Raw genomic sequence first — 19,932 nt, 5'->3', positions numbered from 1 at the left:
ATTTATTCTATCTCTATTAAGTTTATAAAAATATTATTTCTAAATTTATTGCTATTTTTATAACTGCGCGAAGCGCGGTCAAATTATTAGTTTATCATAATATGGGTTTTGCATTACCAAATTGTTGGAGCGTGTGCTCGGTTGGATAATACCCCATCTATTTTTATTTTATGTGATTGTATTTAAGTAAAAGAAGAATACTAAAATTAGAATAATTCTAGATAAACAAATTTGTTGATTATAAAAAATAAGAATAATTTTCCGATGATCAGAATTAATGCTACCCTGGCCATAGCGTAATAGTCCTTTTGCTTTGGGTGAAGGTGAGCTACAAAGGGGGCACTTTTTTGCTTTTCTTTTTCAGCTCTGCTGTGTTATTTGTACAGTATGATCATTTATAATTTTGAATTTAAGAAAATAACTATTTTTAGATATCTCATATGTAGAAAGCAGATGTAAAAAATAAATCTTTCATGTATAAAAAAAGAGATAGAGTTATAAAACTAAAAATAAGTTTGTAAAAAAAAAAAAAAAAAAAAAAAAAGCCTAATAAGTGGGTGTGCATGTGCTTATGATTTTTCCACTCTAGCATATACCCATTTGGCTTTTTGTGTTGTTTATGAGATGGTCCCTTTAGGCATCCTTGTGTTCCTTCACAGGAAGTAAACCCAGAAAAATTAAAGATGCTTCTTTTTCCTTCTTTTTTGAATTGAAGCTTAGGTTAAATGAAGCACAACCCAGAAAACCAAAGTTTCTATTTTTGATTCAAATTACTCTCATCTGTGTGTGCTGTCTTAATGGTATGTATGTTGACTTCTTTGTCTTATATTACTTTTTTTTTTTCCTTCTGCTGATTCATGAATTAAAGCCTATTTTATAGTTCTTGGTAGTATTTCTTTTTGTGCTTGTTGTTCTCTAAAGATGTCACCTTGAACTTTCCGCTGTGATTTGCAGCTCTTGATTATCATGAGATAAAACTGTTAACAATGATATTTCGGCTAATTAAGTTCAATCTGTCATGTGCTGTGTCTTGAGTGAGCTTTTAGGGAATTCGTTTAGCTCATTTTATCATAAGTTTGTAGGGTTTTTATGTTGGAAAATTGTACTGCATAAATAAGGCAAAACATTTTTTTGTCTATATATGTAAACTTTTGAATCCCTAAGGGAAGTTTTCATTGGAGTGGCAAAGGTAGTTTCAAAATTTGCTTTTCAAATTTTTTGAATCCCCTTTTCCAAATTCATGGTTCCGCCACTGCTTGTATAGCCACAATTTTGCGGAAGACAGATTTTTTTGATACCATAAATGTTGAAGCATTTGAATATTGATGTAGCTGTCTTAATCTACAGATTCAAGATACTTACTTTGCCACATTGAAGCGGAGAAGCTGTACATGATGATCTGTTAAAGTTTAATACTTTGAGTTTGAACCCAATAAAATTAAAGGAAAGCAAGAATGACATCTGCTGTCAATGGTGAATGCCATGGTATTGTTGAGGAACCTAAGGGTGGCCAAGTGAAGACTCATATACCTCTGCATGTTTCTACATCTCATAGGGGACTCATAAGTAATGATAATTCTCAGAACCATTCCCAAGGTAGCAATCTTGCTATTCCCAAAAGGCTAAGGTTCCTCAACTTTGGTACTTTGGGCTCTCCATCGGCAAAGTTTCAGCAGATAGCTGATGAAAGAGATGAGTTTTCTCGAACTGTACCTTCTTCTAGCAGCCTTCATCTCCGTCAACGCCTTTCTAGGCTGTTTTCACGGAAAATTGATTGGACGTCTCTTTGCAAAATGTGCAAAGAGTGGTTCAGAAATCCGCTGAATATTGTACTCTTTATCTGGATTGTATGCGTAGCCGTTTCTGGTGCAATTTTATTTCTTGTGATGACAGGGATGTTGAACCATGCCATCCCTAAGAAATCTCAGAGGGATACGTGGTTTGAAGTGAATAACCAAATCCTTAATGCACTGTTTACTCTGATGTGTCTGTACCAACACCCACAAAGACTCTATCACTTTGTTCTTTTAATGCGATGGAGGCCAGAAGATATTTCCAGGCTGAGAAAGATTTACTGCAAACATGGCACTTATAAGCCCCATGAATGGACACACATGATGGTGGTTGTTGGGTTACTTAATCTCAACTGTTTTGCTCAATATGCTCTGTGCGGCCTTAATTTGGGTTACAGGAGGTCAGAAAGACCAGCTATTGGGGTAGGATTAAGTATCTCAGTTGCAATTGGTGCACCTGCCATTGCTGGAGTTTACTCTATGCTCAGCCCTCTTGGAAAAGATTATGATACTGAGTTAGATGAGGAAGCACAACTTCAGATGACAGCTGCTGAGAGCAGCGCATCTAGCCAACTGAGAAGAAAATCATTGGAAAGAAGATTTTCTTTTGCATCAGATGAAGGAAGAATTCTTGAAACTAGGCCACAATGGAGTGGAGGCATTCTTGATTTTTGGGATGACATTTCTTTGGCATATCTCTCTCTGTTCTGCAGTTTTTGTGTTTTTGGTTGGAATATGGAGAGACTTGGGTTTGGAAACATGTATGTTCATATTGCAACTTTTCTTCTCTTCTGTATGGCTCCTTTCTGGATCTTCAATTTGGCTGCTGTTAATATTGACAATGATAGTGTCAGGGGGGCGCTAGGACTTACTGGAATTTTCCTTTGTCTATTTGGGTTACTATATGGTGGCTTTTGGAGGATTCAGATGAGAAAACGATACAATTTGCCTCCTTACAATACTTGCTGTGGTAAACCTTCTGTTGCTGATTGTGCACTATGGCTTTTCTGCTGTTGGTGTTCTCTTGCACAGGAAGTAAGGACTGGAAATTCCTATGACATTGTGGAGGATAAATTTTATATGAAACAAGATGAAAGTATAGCTCCATTACCTCGTGAGGATGTGCTATATAGATCCACTCAAGGTTCTCCCAACTCCTCTCCACCTCCAATAGTGAAAAATGAGATAATGACACCGCCTGCTCCTTCGATTATACAAAGAGAAGATGTGTAGTACGACCTTTTTGCAATGTTATGAGAACTTTAACCATACACTGTAAGCTCGCCTGCGCAATTTTCATTTTAGCTATAGGTATGTTGTATTTCTACATTCTAAATATGTTGTACAAGTACAAGTGCTGGTTGTGATCATCATGTTTCAGATATTTTATTCTCTGTAATATTGTCGCAGTACTCTGATTCTTTCACATTTTTTGCCAGCGTTTTTATGCTTCTAGGCGGCACATATAACTTATTTTGATCAGTGAGACTCACTCTTAATTGATTGCTCAAGTGAAAAATCTTTTGACTTAATAAGGCATTCTGATATGAAAATCCCATTCTACAAGAATTTCTATCGATCTATTCTCAGATCTGCTATACAAGATTTACATTCTGATCCCCCTTATGGTGCCCCCTTATTGGAGTTGGAAAGATAATTGGCCTTATTCTTTTCTCAATCCTTATTAGGAGGAGGCTGGTTTAGTGAAGGTGAAGAGCAATAATGAATATGAGGACTTTTTGAAAGTAGACTTCGCTTTAGAATATTGTGGCTTGACTTTTACCTTTGATCGGATGATTTTAATTAGTTCCTTTCCTAAAGTACACTACCTACTTTTACTAGCACAGATTAAGAAACTTTTTGAATATTTTATTATGTCATAACTAATAAAGAAGTATTAAAATAATACTTTGATATGTTGAATTAGTGAGGAAGATGTCTCGCATCATTAAGACATTATAAAGTAGTACTCCCGTTTCATTTTATATGGCGGTGTTTGACTGAATACAAAGTTATATATGTCAATTTGAAGTATAGTAATAGTTTAAAAGTTAGTTTAACATAGAAAGCGCCATATTGAAGTTAACATTTGAATAGTCAATTAAGTTAAACTCTTAAAAGTTCTGAAATTTGTATAAAATAATATTATTTTTGGAATGATGTCAAATATTTTGCAATATCCAAATGGAAGGAGTGTCATATAGCTTGAGTAGAGAGAGCATTAGTATAAAATTGTTAGAGTTGGAGTAGAAGGAAAAGTTTGGTATTTAAAGGGAATGGTCAAGTTATATGGACAGACAAAAAAGCAAAGCAGTTAACTAATTTACAACAAAGAAACTACAACATCTCAATTGAGATTTAGCTTTCTTTTTTCTTATCCTTATATGTTAGTTCTCTGATATGCATAATGTTGCTGATTTGCCGTAGCAGCTTCTATTCTTCTACTCTGAGGCTGTGACTTGTGACTGGTAATGACCTAAGGCCTCATATTTTCCTATGGCTTTTAATTATTAGTATCACTTGAATTTGTGTTATATTTGCCGTTAGTAAGTATGAGTGACTTCTTTAGTGACTTATTGTGCTTTAGCGGATTTTCCTGGACTTAAATAATTTCTTCATTGAAAGGAGTATCGTTGTCAAAGTGCCAAACTTTCAAATTTTTATCTAAATTGTAGCATACTGAATTGTTTCAAGATTTGGATATGTTCTTGAATCCGCATGAATCTTTTTTTTTTCTTCTGAAACCTTTTTGTATTCTAAATTTTCTTTTGAGGTTCCAGTTGAGTTGTCTGAACAGACCAAACATGATTTAATTTTAAGGAGATGAACTTTGAATAGATTTTTCCACAATGCTTAATAAACAAATCTTGAATATATGATAAAAACCTATGTAATCAGAATAGGTATCTGAATAACTAGGGGGAATCTCTTGCTTTAAGTAAATCAAACCATGCTCCTCTCTTAACTCACCATCATGTAATCATCTATTGAGCATTTTCCACCTTTCATATTCAATGCATTTCTTTCCGATTTTGTACTTTTTCTGATTTAGAAAATTCATCAGACTTAAAATTTGCGGGGGTTCCATCAATTAGATGGAAAATTACATTACCCAATCTGCAACCAATTTTTGTTTGCTTCTATCTTTTCTTAGCTTCTTTTTGGAAAGATGAAAATTTATCTAGGATGCTCCTTTTATGTAAGTTTGGAAGAAAGTAGGCCTGAAAACATCGGAATGGATAAAGATGCTTTATGACCAGTTTTTCCAATTTTTATTTTTATTTTTAAAAGAGATGCTTTATATAACCGATCTCAAGTAGTTTATAACTGAAGCTTTGTCAATTAATTGATTGTCATAATTGATTGGTTGATACTCTTTTTATTCTCTTAAATTTTGACTTACCCTTAAAGCTTATGGGGTGAAATATCTTTTTACTTATTTTAGAAACAAGAAATTTTAAAAGATCATTGTAAGAGTAAACAGTTGTTTGAATAGTGTTATCAAAATTGTGAACCATCACCGAAAAGCTGTGCCAAAACTCTTTTCTCTGGGAAGTTGCTGGTAATTGCACATTTGGTATCGGAACAAAATCTATTCTTATAAGCTGAAAGAGGTACGGTGAAGCAAGTCTCTGTAACATCATCAGCATAGCTTGATGAGTAAGCAAAGAGTTGCTGACTTAAAATTCAATATTCAGAGGAAACACTCATTACCTAGACTCTGATCCCATGACAAAAACGAAGAGATTAAGAAGTTTTAGCATTGATTTTCTTGACTTTCAACATCACTCGTCAACTTGCTATTGTTTAGGGTCCATCTCTTATATGGAAGCAGGATTAGAGATCATGTTACTAATCTGGCTGCATTTTGCAGTAACGGAACATGTCTGATCCATGTATATTTATTGCCTTCATACTAATTGCAGACATCCATATTTAATTTGTTGCAGGGTGTTAGCTAATGCTCTATGCCAATTAATTGTTCCATTGTATGTTTCTGGAATAAATATGGAACATAAGTGGTCGGTGAAGCTGTCATATAGTCGATACAAAAGCTACTTGTGTCAGTGGTCTAAGTTTCCTCCTTACCTTAAAAATTAATGAGAGGGAGCATTTTGTTTGAATCTATTGTCTTGCAAGAAAAACATATTAATTCTCCTTTACTTGTTAAGGGGTAGACTATCTCAGAATTACAATGGAATAAAGTTTAAGAATACACATTGAACATGCTAATGATAGCAAAGATTTGTGTTAGGCGTAGTTCTCTGCTCTAAGGAAGTGGTTTGTATGTGGAGATTTTTGTTTATCGTTTGTTGTTTGTGATGAAACTCTAAACCTGAGGCCTAAAGATATCAATTAGCGCCTAGTCGTATGCTCTTCTCGACGACAGTAGAAATCATGACTTGGAGTGTGTGGAGGCTCTATGCTGGGAATCAAGAGCATCTTCTTTAGTCTGTTTTCTGGTATATGCTGATATTCCTATATCTTGATTTCTTTTTTGGTGCTTGAAATGGCTATTCTGGTCTACAAGCAAACATGCACTTTGATAGTTTTACTTCTAGACAATACCATGACAATGAATAGCGTAAACTTGAAGTTGGCACCTTGCAATAGAAAAAGATGAAACAAATCCAGGGAGGAAGATTGGGCATGGAGCAAGGATGCAGAAAAATGATGGTCACACTTGAGATTACTTCTGAAGTTGTCAAAGCAAAAATGTTGCTTCTTTCATTAATCAGGTAACATCAAATGATCTCTAAATTGGTTACAATTGTTGGAGAAGAAAAAGCTTAATATTTAAAGGGAATGGTCAAGTAACATGGGAACAGACAAAAAACAAAAAGCATGTCAACTATTTTAACATAAAGGGACTACAACACCTAAATTGAGTTTTAGTTTTCTTTTCTTCTTTGCCTTAAATGTTAGTTCTCTGATATGCATAGTCTTGCAAGTTGGCCACTGCAGCTTCTATTCTGTAGTCTGAGGTTGTGACTATTTAATCACCCAAGGCCTCATATTTACCTATGGCTTTGAATTAATAGTATCACTTGAATTTGTGCTGCATTTGCCTTTAATGAGTGTGAGTGTCCTCTTTAGCGACTTATTGGGCTGTAAGTAACGAATTCTCCTGGACTTAAATAATTTCTTCATTGAAAGGAGTATCGTTGTCTAAGGGTCAAGCTTTCAATGTTTTATGTAAATTGGAGGATACTGATTTTTTTCTAGATTTAGTTCTTTTCTTGAATCCTGCTGGACCTTTTTCCTATTCCGGACCCTGCTGGATCTTGAAATTTCCAACTGAGTTATCTGAATAGACCAAACTAAGATCTAACTTTAAGGTGATAAACTTTGAGTAGTTTTTTGTATGCTCATTCAAACAATTTTTGAAATTTATGATAAAAACCTATCAGAAATAGGTATCTGAATAACTATGGGGAATCTCTTGCTTCGAGTAAATCAGACTGTGCTCCTATCCTAACTCACCTCTCCATATTCTTTTGAGCATTTTCCACCATTCATTAGTCAATGCGTGTCTTTTCGATCTATATCCTTTCGGATTGAAAAAATTCATCAAACTTACAAGTTGTGGGGTTCCAGTCAATTAGGTGAAAAATTTAATTAACAAATCTGCAAATAATTTTTGTATATTTATATTTCCAGTCAATTAGGTGAAAAATTTAATTAACAAATCTGCATATAATTTGTCTATTTATATCTTTCCTCAACTTCATTTTACCTACGATGTTCCTTGTATGTATGATTGGAACAAGATGGGCCTGAATAGATCCGAATGGATACAAATGTCTTATATTACCGATATCATCTAGTTTAGGATTGAAGCATAGTCGATCGATTGATTGTCATAGTTGATTGAGTGATTATTCCGTATATGCAAGTATTTTGTTCTCAACTTCTCATTAATCACGATAAAAATATTTTATTTATTTGAAAGAAAGAGGAGCTTTTTGAGAATATTCAGCTTGATAACCTAATCACTAAGAATATTTTACGCAATACTCTTAGTAATTATCTTAAACTAGATTATTTTTACTTTATTTTGAGAACAAGAAATATTAAAATATTATTGGAAGAGTAAACAGTTGCTTGAGTAGTATCACCAGAACAGTGAGCAAAACAATTGCTTGAATAGTGTCACCAGAACAGTCAAGTAGTCAACTATCACTGAAAAGAAAAGCAGTGTCAAAACTCCTTTTTCCTGGAAAGCCACTGGTAATTGCAAAGCAAAAGAAAGTGTTTTACTCCTAGATAATACCATGACAATGAATGGCCGTAAACTTGAAGTTGGCACCTTTGCAAAAGAAAAAGATGAAACAAATCCAGGGAGGGAGATTAGACATGGAGCAAGGATGGAGAAAAATGGTGGTCATTACTACTGAAGTTGTCAAAGCAAAGCTGTCAGGTAACATCAAATGATCTCTAAATCAATTAGTCTTGAGGGTTCTTTTTTTTTTTGAGATGATAACAGTTTGCTATATTCAAAAGCACAAAGGCTGTGCATGCCATAATTACATAGGGAATAACCAAAAATATACATCAATTTATCTATCTTCTTACGAAGACCCAAGAACATCTATTATAGCTTCTGAGTCCTCTATGTATTCCAGTTTACACCAAAAATGAAAAAGCAGTAGGCAATTCATTTTAAACTTCTGAATTGAGTTAGCATTGTCTTCAAAACATCTTGAATTCCTCTCATTCCAAAGAGTCCACCATATGCATGCAGGATTCATACCCCATCTATTCTTCTCACTTACAGATCTTCTATCGGATTTTGGCTGTAAGTATAAGGATTGGCTGTATTCCTTTAATCTCTTTTCTTAAGCATGTCAATGCATTTCTTTTAGTTGGTCTGCTTAGTATGAATTTCAGAGTGTTGGAAAGCTACAGGTCTCTCTGGGCTTGGAATTTGGCAACTTATCCAAGGTAAATCTTCTGAAACATGAAGGCACTTAATCATAATATGAAGTGAATCCCAAGTGCTGTTTTTTGTTTTCGGCCACTAGGTTGAACCATTGTTGAACTTCAAAGTCATGTAGGACTCAATGAGGTAAGGTACTTCGTCCTGTCTTCATGTCTTACTTTTGGTTATTAATGTACATGGTATGAGTTGAAGGGGAGCCTTGGCGTAACTGGTAAAGTTGTTGTCATGTGACTAGGAGGTCACGAGTTCGAGCCGTGGAAACAACCTCTTGCAGAAATACAGGGTAAGGCTGCGTATAATTGACCCTTATGGTCCGGCCCTTCTCCCGACTTCATGCATAGCGGGAGCTTAGTGCATCGGGCTGTCCTTAATGTACATGGTATGAGTTAGTGCCAAATTCCTTACCACCAAAATTCTCCCCTTGTTCCAGCATGACAACATTTCCATGATGCTATTGGGCATGACCCATTGAATCCCTGTTAGTGCTATAAAGATGTTCCAAACCTGAACAGTCACCGAACAATGCAGAAAAAGGTGACTGTTAGTTGAGGGCTCTTTTTATCTCTATAAAGACAGAGTATCTAAATTTGATGGTGGTCAAACTTGATATTACTGCTGAAGTTGTCATAGCACAGCTGTTGCTTCTATCATTAATCAGGTAACATCACTTGGTCTCTAGATTGATTAGTCTTGAGGGCTTTTTATGTCTTTATAAAGACAGTATCTAAAAAAAGAAAGGAGCAATAGCACCCTCTTGACTTGATAGAACAAGAAAATGATTTTTGCTCCTTTCTTTTCAAAACCTCCTATAGACAATCACTGCCCAGGATCACTGTCTGGATACCTCATCACAATCTTAAATGGCAGCTTGAAATTCGACGTCAATGAAGACTTGCACGCATATTTGACAAGTGTGGTATTCTTCCATCAAAGCCTATAAACAGAAATTAAACATGTGTAGTTTAACACAGCAGCACAACTGAAGCATCATTACAGTGGGAATATAAGGATTAGTATAAGGCCTCCAACTGCTCCATTGCTTGACCCTAGAAAAATTTGGCTCTAATTTTCAATTATTCTGTGCCATTCTCTTTCTCCTCTTTTTAAGTGATTCTGGCTCATGGTCTGTTAATTTGCTGCACCTTTCAAACTTCACTGATTGGCTTCTGAAGTAAAGGCTTGATACTGGCCAGATAAGTACAAAAGGAACTTTGCGCATTCCACTTACATGGTATAATACTATATAACCAATCAATCGTATCTTTTTTTATTTCCAAGTATTATTGTAGTTTTTACAAATTTGGTAGTTACTGAGTAGTCCTATGAAAAGCAATTCTATTGGAGGACTTGGCAATGGGCTGCAGATATCAGCATTCTGTAAAAGCAGAAAATCACTATATTTCAAGCAGCAAAGGCTTTTTGCTTGTTTGTTTCTCAGAATGTCCATACTTTTCCTCTTGGACAAATTTAAGAATGGCCTGCCGTCAGAATTAAAATATGGAACTCCATTTTTGTGTCCATTATTAGTTTAGTGGAGTAGTTACTCTGCACGGAACTTCTCTTTTCGTGGCTTAATATAGTTTGTTATTCCGTGCGTCAAATGTACCTTTTTGTCGCAAGTTAATACCGTTTGTTATTCTATAATTTTCTGTAGACGTGCCATACCAGGTGCAGTCAGAAAGTAAACTGACCGAAGACACACAACAACAACAACAACAAAACAAATTCAGTGAATTTTCACAAATAGGGTCCGGGGAGGGTAACATGTACACAGCCTTACCCCTACCCTAGAAGGGTAGCGATGTTTTCGATAGACCCTTGGCTAAAGAAAGGATGAACGGATGTAAATGCAGTAAGTAGTAACAACAACAAGATAAAAGGAAAAGACCGAAGCCAAGATAACAATTATACGCTAGGTAGTAATAACAATCTAAGAATAAAAGATAACGTATTAATACTAATGCTATCGAACTGAGAATACAAGGGAAAATGCTCGACTACTTACTAGCCTACTAAACTAATCCTCGACCTCCAACTGATTTAGGAGCTGAACTGAGATGATGTGTTTATCCACTTCTATGATGTAGTCCTAATCTCATCCTACCTTGTATTTCTGGATCGGTGGAAAAACTGTAGCCTTCCGACAATGGTAATGTGGTTATGAAATCCATCGTGACGCAATCCCATGGTTGCTCCGCCACCGTTAAAGGATCCAAAAGTCACGCCTCTCTCGTCATTTTGTTCATATATATTACCAGTTGACTCTACAACATCTTGACTTTCTAGACAATGCCCTAGGCATGCATATGGGAGATGGAGCAACGGGGAACATCTAGACGGGGAACATCTAGACGACGTTTTTATTGCTGAGCTGCAATTAGTAAATTGAGAGGTCATTTCACCCCATTGTCCCGGAATATCGAGAATATGTTCTCATAAAATCTTGCTCCAATCTGACCTAGTTGGTGAGCAATCCAAAGAAGTGATAGCCTTGTAGAGTGTAGATTTGTTTTCATGATTTGATCATTCCCGGTAAAATAGAGCGTGCTCGAATTTTGGTAGTTTTTATGCGAGAAAGGGAAACCACCCTCTCAGCCTAAGTATTCAAGTTCACTTTGGTTATTACTACATCCTTTCTAGACAAACGATTTAATTCGAGCCACTCCAGACAATAGCACCATGCCATGATAATTGCATAGGCACCCAGGATTGACAAATCCAAACAAAATAGTAGAGAGAGCGGATTACATTTAGCTTTGCCTATTGGATATCTAATATTCGATTTTGCCGATTTTCTTCTCTATGTATAAAGTCAGTACCAGTGTGGGAAACATTTTAGTTTCTTTGCAATTGTTTTCATCTATTTGTTCGTTTCTAGATGTAATGACTAATGACTAATGCACTAGACTAGTCATGTTATGAGTCATCAGATTCTGTTTTATCTACTTTTCTAGTTAATAAATATAAGGAACGACATGTTCTACCCCCATGATTGAACACAAGAATGTGATTTGGTTGTTCAGCTTTCCACCATATGGACTTTTATATTTGATCAATTGGGACGCTAATGAAAACGTCGCCAGCACTAATCCAATATCTCTTAGATATTTCACCGTTTGATGTTTTACTTAGACTGCAATTGTTATATCCTCGCGATTAAATTAATTAATAAGTCGCTGGGAAATTAGCAACTTAAGAAAAGAAAAGGTCACTTAGCTAGCGTTTGGATATATATTTGGTTGAAACTTGAAAAACGAATTTTTAAAATTTTGTTGAAAAATAATTTTTGGCATATTCTATTAACAAACATTGTTTTCATAAACAAAAATACAAAACAAGCTACCTAAATCTATGGCCAAACGGGTCCTTAGAATGCCACCAGATAGAGACATCACTTTTTTCTTTTTACAACTTGGGTTGGTTAAATTGGGTTCATTCGATCATACAAAGTTTGCTTTGACCAAGATTAGATGAGGAGTTGGACAAAACTCCGTGTAACCCAAAACAAAGTTTGTGTTATCAGATTAAAGCAATTTAGTAAAATATGATCAAGAAATGTTGTTATGAAATAAAAGCAATTTAGTAAAACATGAACAAGAAATAGAGATAAAGAGAAGGGAGAGATTTTCTTCTTTAATTGTGTGTATTTTTCTATCTATTACAAGGCCTTTATATAGACATAAAAAGTGAAGAATCACTATTGCAAAATATGTCATTGAACATGTCATTAAGCATTTGAGAGGAATATCATGGAGGAGGTTATGGAGTTACAATCATAACTCCATAATTATTAGAGTATTGGGAGTTATGGAGATAATAGAGAAAAGTAGACATCCACCATAATTTAATTTTCTTATAACACTCCCCCTTGGATGTCCATAGATAATGTGCCTCGTTAAAACTTTATTAGGAAAAAATCCTATGGGAAAAACATCCCAATGAAGGAAAAAGAGTACACATGTTTAGAAATACACCTTTTGATTGCCTCGTTAAAAACCTTGCAAGAAAAACTCCGTGAGACAAAAACCTTATAAGGAAAAAAGAGTACAACACGTATGAACTCCCCCTGATGAGAGCATCAATTCACATCCCTTAGCCTTCACATCCCAATCTTGTATACTAATTTCATGAAGGTTGACGTTGGTAGAGATTTGGTGAACAAATCAGCCATATTATTACTTGAACGAATATGTTGCACATTGATATCACCATTCTTTTGAAGATCATGTGTGAAAAATAACTTTGGTGAAATGTGCCTTGTCCTATCTCCTTTTATGAATCCTCCATTCAATTGGGTTATGCATGTTGCATTGTCTTCATATAAAATTGTGGGTAGTTTGGCACACTTCAAACCACATTTGTCTCGAATAATAAGATGTATTATAGACCTCAACCATACACATTCTCGACTTGCTTCATGAATAGAAATTATCTCATCATGATTAGATGAAGTAGCCATGATTGATTGCTTAGTCGATCACCAAGATATGACAGTGCCTCCACATGTAAACACATAGCCATAAAATAAGACCATATCGATAGTTCCTTTTAAATGCCGCAATATGTGTTTGATTCCATTCCAGTGTCTCCTTGTAGGAGTAGAGCTATATCTTGCTAATACATTAACTGAAAAAATTATGGCAAGCCTTGTAGTGTTAGCAAGATACATTAATGCACCAATTGCACTAAGATATGGTACTTCAAGACCAAGAAGCTCTTCATTATTGTTATGAGGTCGGAATTAATCTTTATTTATACAGAGTGATCTCACAACCATCGGGGTACTCAATGGATGTTCTTTATATATCCATATAGAATCGCTTTAAAATCTTTTTAGTGTATGCTGATTGATGGACAAAAATTCCATCTGTCATATACTCCATTTGTAGACCAAGATAAAATTTTGTCTTTCCAAGATCTTTCATTTCAATTTCTTTCTTTAAACAGTCTACTGCTTTAGGAAGCTCACCAGGAGTTCCAATGATATTTAAATCATCTACATACACGACGATTATAACAAATTCAGATCCTTTTATAAGGACAAATTGAATCATTCTTGTACCATTCTTTCAACAAGTACTCACTCAGGTGATTATACCACATGCACCCTAATTATTTCAATCCGTATAAGGAATTTTAAAGCTTTATTTAATAAATTTCTTGGAAACCTTAATATGCTTCAGAGCAATTTAAATCATTCAATGATTTTCATTATACGCATATCAAGTTTTTCATGTATTGCCAGATTAAAAACTAAAATGACTACATCCACCACAAGAGAACATGTCTCTATATAATCAATGCCAGGATATTTACTAATCTTCTTGTGTCACAAGTCGTCTTTATGTCTATCGACTTGACCTTTTTCGCACAAGAACACATTTATAACTCCACTGAATTTATACTTTCAGGTGTTGCGACTATCCGTCTAACTTCACATTTTTTAGGTGAAATCAATCTTGATTGCGTATTTTATTTTTATTTTTTATTTTTGGCCAATCATTTATTTATCTACATTCCATGACAGATTTGAGCTCAAGATCCTCGTCTATATTAATAATATCGAGCGCTATATTATATTAACAACATCGTTGATGATCATTTTATATCGGTTCCATTATTACTAAATAAAGACATAACTTATCGAGATCTCATTATTTTCAGGTACCTGGGCCTCTCCCATGAGGTCTTATGAAGTGTTATGTCGTGGTGCTCTTCTAGAACACTTTCCTCCTTAGTATGACCATCTTTATCATTTGCTCCTCTCCTTCTTCAAGGAGTTTTATCTTTGGAACCGATTGGTCTGTTACGCTTCTTGTGTGCCATAGACTCTGTCCCTCATGGACTTTATTTTATTTGGAGCATTAGCAGCTAAAATATGATATTTAACTTTGGGTCAGCAAATGCGTCTGCCAGTAATTAGCAAATGAATTAGCACTTGAACTTCAAGTTCATATTTTCTTGTACGAGGATCTATATGTATTCATAATAATTCATTTTACGTATCATTTTGTCAGCTGTCCATTTTCTCCCCCTAATGTTGGGATCACCAACACATTTTTCAACCTTCTTTGGGAGCCCTTCTTTGTGCATTGTAGTGATATAATTAAATCATATAGCACATCCATATTTCTGAATGAAAATTATTTGGTTTCTGACCCTGAACCGATTGTGATAGAAATTTTTTTTCATAATTTGGCTAGATGCGTACAAGTGCTGCTGTATATTAAATAATACATCTCATACCAAATTTTATTTTTTCATAACTAATGGTTTAGATATAATTGGAGGCATACAATTTTTGCTAAAATAACTTGGATTTAAACCAGTATTATCAAGATAAATCATCATAATTTATATTCTGGAATTTTGCTCTAATAATTTGAGCAAGTAACCTTGCAGGAGTCAAACTGCAAGTTGAACAAATGCACATGTAACCATAGACTAGATGCATCTATTAAAATCATATAATAATAAAACGATCCACATGGCAGGTGACGGAGCCCATGTATTTATCACCTATTATTCGTTCCAGAAATCAAGTGATTCAATCCCAACCTTAACTGATATATCATGAGAATAAGCAGCACAAAAGAATTTTTGAAGAATCCTCTATGTCTTCAATATATGCCAATGTAATTCTCAATTAATTTTTCGCATCATAATTGAACCGGGATGGCCAACTGGTCATGCCAACTATTATTTATTTCAGTAAACTTTTAGTTTACTTGTGGCATGTGATTGCATCATCATGCTTATTCTTGTGTAGTACAAATAAAAAAAATCGGGTAATCTTTCATATTTACCCGATATGATTATAGTAATATAAAGATATTCAATCTTCATTTCATTTATAGTCTCAATATGCCAACCACTTTGGCTAATACATTTGAAACTTAAAATATTTCTTTTGAGACTTACTACAATATCAATGTCATGAACAAATTCATACATCCGGGTAATAACAAATTAGTTCTTCCGGAGCTCTTAATTGATCTTCTACAACAAGATCTTTTGTCATACCATCCATATGGTGAATGTCTCATTCACGGAGAAAATCATATCATAATAAATTGTCATGATCAAAATCATCATAAGCAAAAATATTTCTTACTTAATTTTTTGCCTTTAATAACTTTTATAAGGTATGACAAAATTTGTTTTTTTGGCGTATCACATGTACGCGACCAATGATATATTCATGTAACCACACAATAATGTTTATTCTCTTTATTTCACTCAAACATCCCTTAGAGGTGAGTTGTGTGGTATTCATCCAATCATGCATTGCATGTCTTTATTCATTACTTTTATCACATATTACCACATCCACCTTTAGGAATACGTCTGCAATCTCAATGCTTATTAAAAGTCACATTCTCTTCAAGGAATGGATCATAATCAACGGCTTGCTTTATTTTTTTTCATACCAATTTGATGGTAAACATTGCCTTCATCTTTTGAAGGATATATTTTGAGAACCATCATTATTCTCTCATTTTATAATTACCATAATGATGAATATTATTATTTTTTCATTTGTCACACCAATGTTCATTCATCAACCATTTGTTTTCATTTAGGCTTATTATGCACTGCTATCACATTCACTTCTAGAATGAAGCAAATCAAGTGGGACAAGTTTCGTGTTTTTTCATGAAAAACATATTATTTTTCTTTAGTTATCATTATATCATCAATATGGTGGAGACTCAAACCCAACGCCTTACCTATATAAAGGCATGTTAGGCCATAATGAATTGAGACTTTAACTCAACTCTTATCATCATGATGCATCAGGACTCGAACTCACGTCTTACTCTCATAGTGCGTTGGGACATGAACCCACCGCCTTACCCTCAATTAATGGCATAATATGTCAAAGTTTATTGGAATTCACACTTGAGCATTCAAAAATATATCAGGTCGTAATTATATGCAAAAGTAAATTAAGTTTTAATAAGACATAAAATATTACTATTCTTGCTTTTGGTGGTCTGATGCATAACTGAAGCTTTAAAAGTATTATAAAAATTAGTGGCAAAAATCATTTATCTCTCATAACTTACATGTCGTATAACATTCTAAATTATCTGATTCTGCAAAGTCCCTTAATTGAAAAAATCATTGACAATATTTATGCATGGTTGGCTTTAAAAGTATACCGGCACCATTTCTAAAAATGAGAATGGGATTGCTTCTAAGTAAAAATGATTGTGCTTAAAAATAATATAATTAGATTTATAATTTATCCCATGTCTATGCAAATGTATCATTGTTGCACAGTTCAAAATGCAATCCTTTTGGGGTTAATATTAGTCTTAATTTTCATGAATTTGAAGCAAGAAGATATAACACTCATCATCAAATTGAATAAGATGATATGTCAAACTAAGGTCTAGCAAATATTATCATCAAATGAGACTTGCTTGAGATCAATATGAGGATAACTATGCTATTGCAGTATAGAATTTTACCTTTCTCATCATTATGCACATAAGACTAAATTAATGACACGACAGTGTCATCTTTAATGCCTACCACAAAATCTTTATTGAGATGTAATGAAAGTTTTCCTTGGCAAAGCAACAAAAGCAGTTGTAGCTTCCATGGAAGGTTTTCACTTCTTTTAGGAAGCATTAGAGGAAGTAAAATAGCATTCGTGCTGATAACGTGTTATGAGATTAAAGCAATTTAGTAAAACATGATCAAGAAATATTGTTATGAAATAAAAGCAATTTAGTAAAACATGAACAAAAAATAGAGATAAAGAGAAGGAAGAGATTTTCTTCTTTAATTGTGTATATTTTTCTATCTATTACAAGGCCTTTATATAGACATGAAAAGTGAAGAATCACTATTGCAAAATATGTCATTGAACATGTCATTAAGCATTTGAGAGGAATATCATGGAGGAGGTTATGGAGTTACAATCATAACTCTATAATTATTAGAGTATTGGGATTTGTGGAGATAATGAAGAAAAGTAGACATCCACCATAATTTAATTTTCTTATAACAGTTTGTTCTTTCTTTTCTCAATATCTAGCTATACACTTGACTTGTTTAACAAATGATTTCTTGTATAATAAAGAAAAACAATGCATATCCAAAATTATTCACACATGCTTTTTTTGGGCTTTCACTTTTTACAAAACTCCCTCTTATGTCAAAGAATAAAGGGGCATTTGCATCTATACTCAGTTTTTGGGTCAACTTTTAACTTATATCCGTTTTGTAAAAATAATTATAAGTGTACCCACTTTTCGGGTAACTTCAGACATACGGGCCTGAAATAGCAAAAATTTATGTCTTAAGTTTGAACTTCAGAATGTTTTGCCTGAAGTGTAGCAAAACTTCAGATATTTTTGCCTGAAGTTTGGTCTGACTTGCAAAGGCAATCACGCAAATTTCAGTTCATAGTGCAATGACAAACTTCAGCTCAATAAAACTACAACATGTTTTGGCTGAAGTTTTTGTTTTGTAATTGTTGAATTTCAGCATTCTAGGAGCTGAAGTTTGTTTTGTAATTGTTGAACTTCAGCATTCTAGGAGTTGAAATTTCTTTTATAATTGCTGAATTTTAGTATTCTAGACCTGAAGTTTGTTTTCTATTTGCTAAACTTCAGCATTGTAGGAGCTGAAATTTTTGTTTATATTTGCTGAATTTCAGCATTCTTAGAGCTGAAGTTCTAAGTCTGCACACGGAAATGAGGAAGATAATCTTTCAAAAAAAGAATTCAACTAAAGAACATATTGTACATAAACAAAATAGCACTAAACAACAATGAATTTAATTGATCATGATTAGCCGCGATTGATGTTGTTCATTTCAAAGATTAAAGAATAAAAAATATTTTCGACATGAAAACAAGTTACTACAGATAAACTAGAACCAAAAACCAATGTGCCTGTAAAGCTAAAATATCTAAGAGGTTAAATTATTGTGAATAACACCAAACTAAACATAATAGGATAAGCAGATATATATAAATCATCAGGTTAGAACGCATAACAATATCTCAAGTTTCAACATTCATAAAACGAAGGAGGAGGAGAAAGAGACATCGAGTTGTTTAAAAAGTGGGTACAAGTTAAAACATTTTTAAAAAGTGGGTATAATTAAATGGGGACGACCAAATAGGACGCCACGTGTAATTTTTACAAGAAAAATGATGTATAAACACCATGTAACTTTATTATATTGGAAAAAAACTAATATATCTATACCCTATAGACCATTCTTGTTCGATATTACTTCAGTGCAATGATGTTCTGATTGTTTTTCTTCTAATCTTTACCACATAATATATAATCAAGTGTTCAATCTATCTAGGTTTAGGCCGATTGGAAAAGTGACACATTGTTGGTCAACATTGATACGTATAACATCTTTTTACATCGATCAAACAAATATGAGATTGATTACATGCCAAACTTGCGTTTAAGTAGCCAATTAAAAACTGCATAATTAAAGTATCAACAACACATCATGAGGGGATGAGATACTCAGTTTTGATGCTCCTAAGCAAATATATCATGTGTTAGTTCATTTTGAACAAGACAAAAATTACCAGGATCACCCAAGAATGTGATTTAATGGTCAATAAAATGAGTTTATTAGAATTATGAAGTTTAAAGTTCAAATTTTAGTGGAAGAAAAAATATTATGTGATTTTTTTTCATTTGTCCAGGTTTTAGTGAACAAAATTATCTAATGCATGCGCTGGTAAGAAGTAGTAGGTACTTCGTGAAATTAGTCGATATGCACACAAATTGACCTGGACACCACGGTTATAAAAAATAATGACAAGGAATGGTTTCAAGAGCTTTGAATTCAAATTTATCTATTTCCCAAAACATGATTTGCATTCAATTCCACACTCCAAACTTTAAATTCAATGGTCACAACAATTGAAGTAGTTATAGCAAGGCCAAACTTACCAATAGCTGCTAGTAGATGATAAAATCAATGGCCAACATCATTAGCCGCATAATTTGACAACTTCGCAGCTTTATTCGCAACCTTTAAATTTCTCTTAAAACTTAAGATTTCGGATTAATTAGTTCATGCTGCTACACAAAATTGGAGTATTCATGAGATTAACAAGTTGTATATAATCTAGTTGAAGTTGCAAATTGGACAAGAGGGGGTTGCACTAGCGCTGAGCACCCTCCACTTTCAACCAAGAGGTT

General features: G+C 34.0%; 1 protein-coding gene across 1 annotated transcript; it reads left to right on the top strand.

Annotated features, from left to right (window-relative positions):
* Positions 1-580: 580 nt before the first annotated feature.
* Positions 581-3,219, top strand: LOC104118069 (uncharacterized). Its single transcript, XM_009629243.4, has 2 exons — positions 581-800; positions 1,348-3,219. The coding sequence occupies exon 2, from the start codon at positions 1,455-1,457 to the stop codon at positions 3,024-3,026; it is 1,572 nt and encodes a 523-aa protein (XP_009627538.1). The 5' UTR covers positions 581-800; positions 1,348-1,454; the 3' UTR covers positions 3,027-3,219.
* Positions 3,220-19,932: the final 16,713 nt, after the last annotated feature.

Source organism: Nicotiana tomentosiformis, chromosome 5 (genome assembly GCF_000390325.3).
Source record: "Nicotiana tomentosiformis chromosome 5, ASM39032v3, whole genome shotgun sequence".
Taxonomy (NCBI): Eukaryota; Viridiplantae; Streptophyta; class Magnoliopsida; order Solanales; family Solanaceae; genus Nicotiana; species Nicotiana tomentosiformis.
This window is presented reverse-complemented; position numbering and strand designations above follow the sequence as displayed.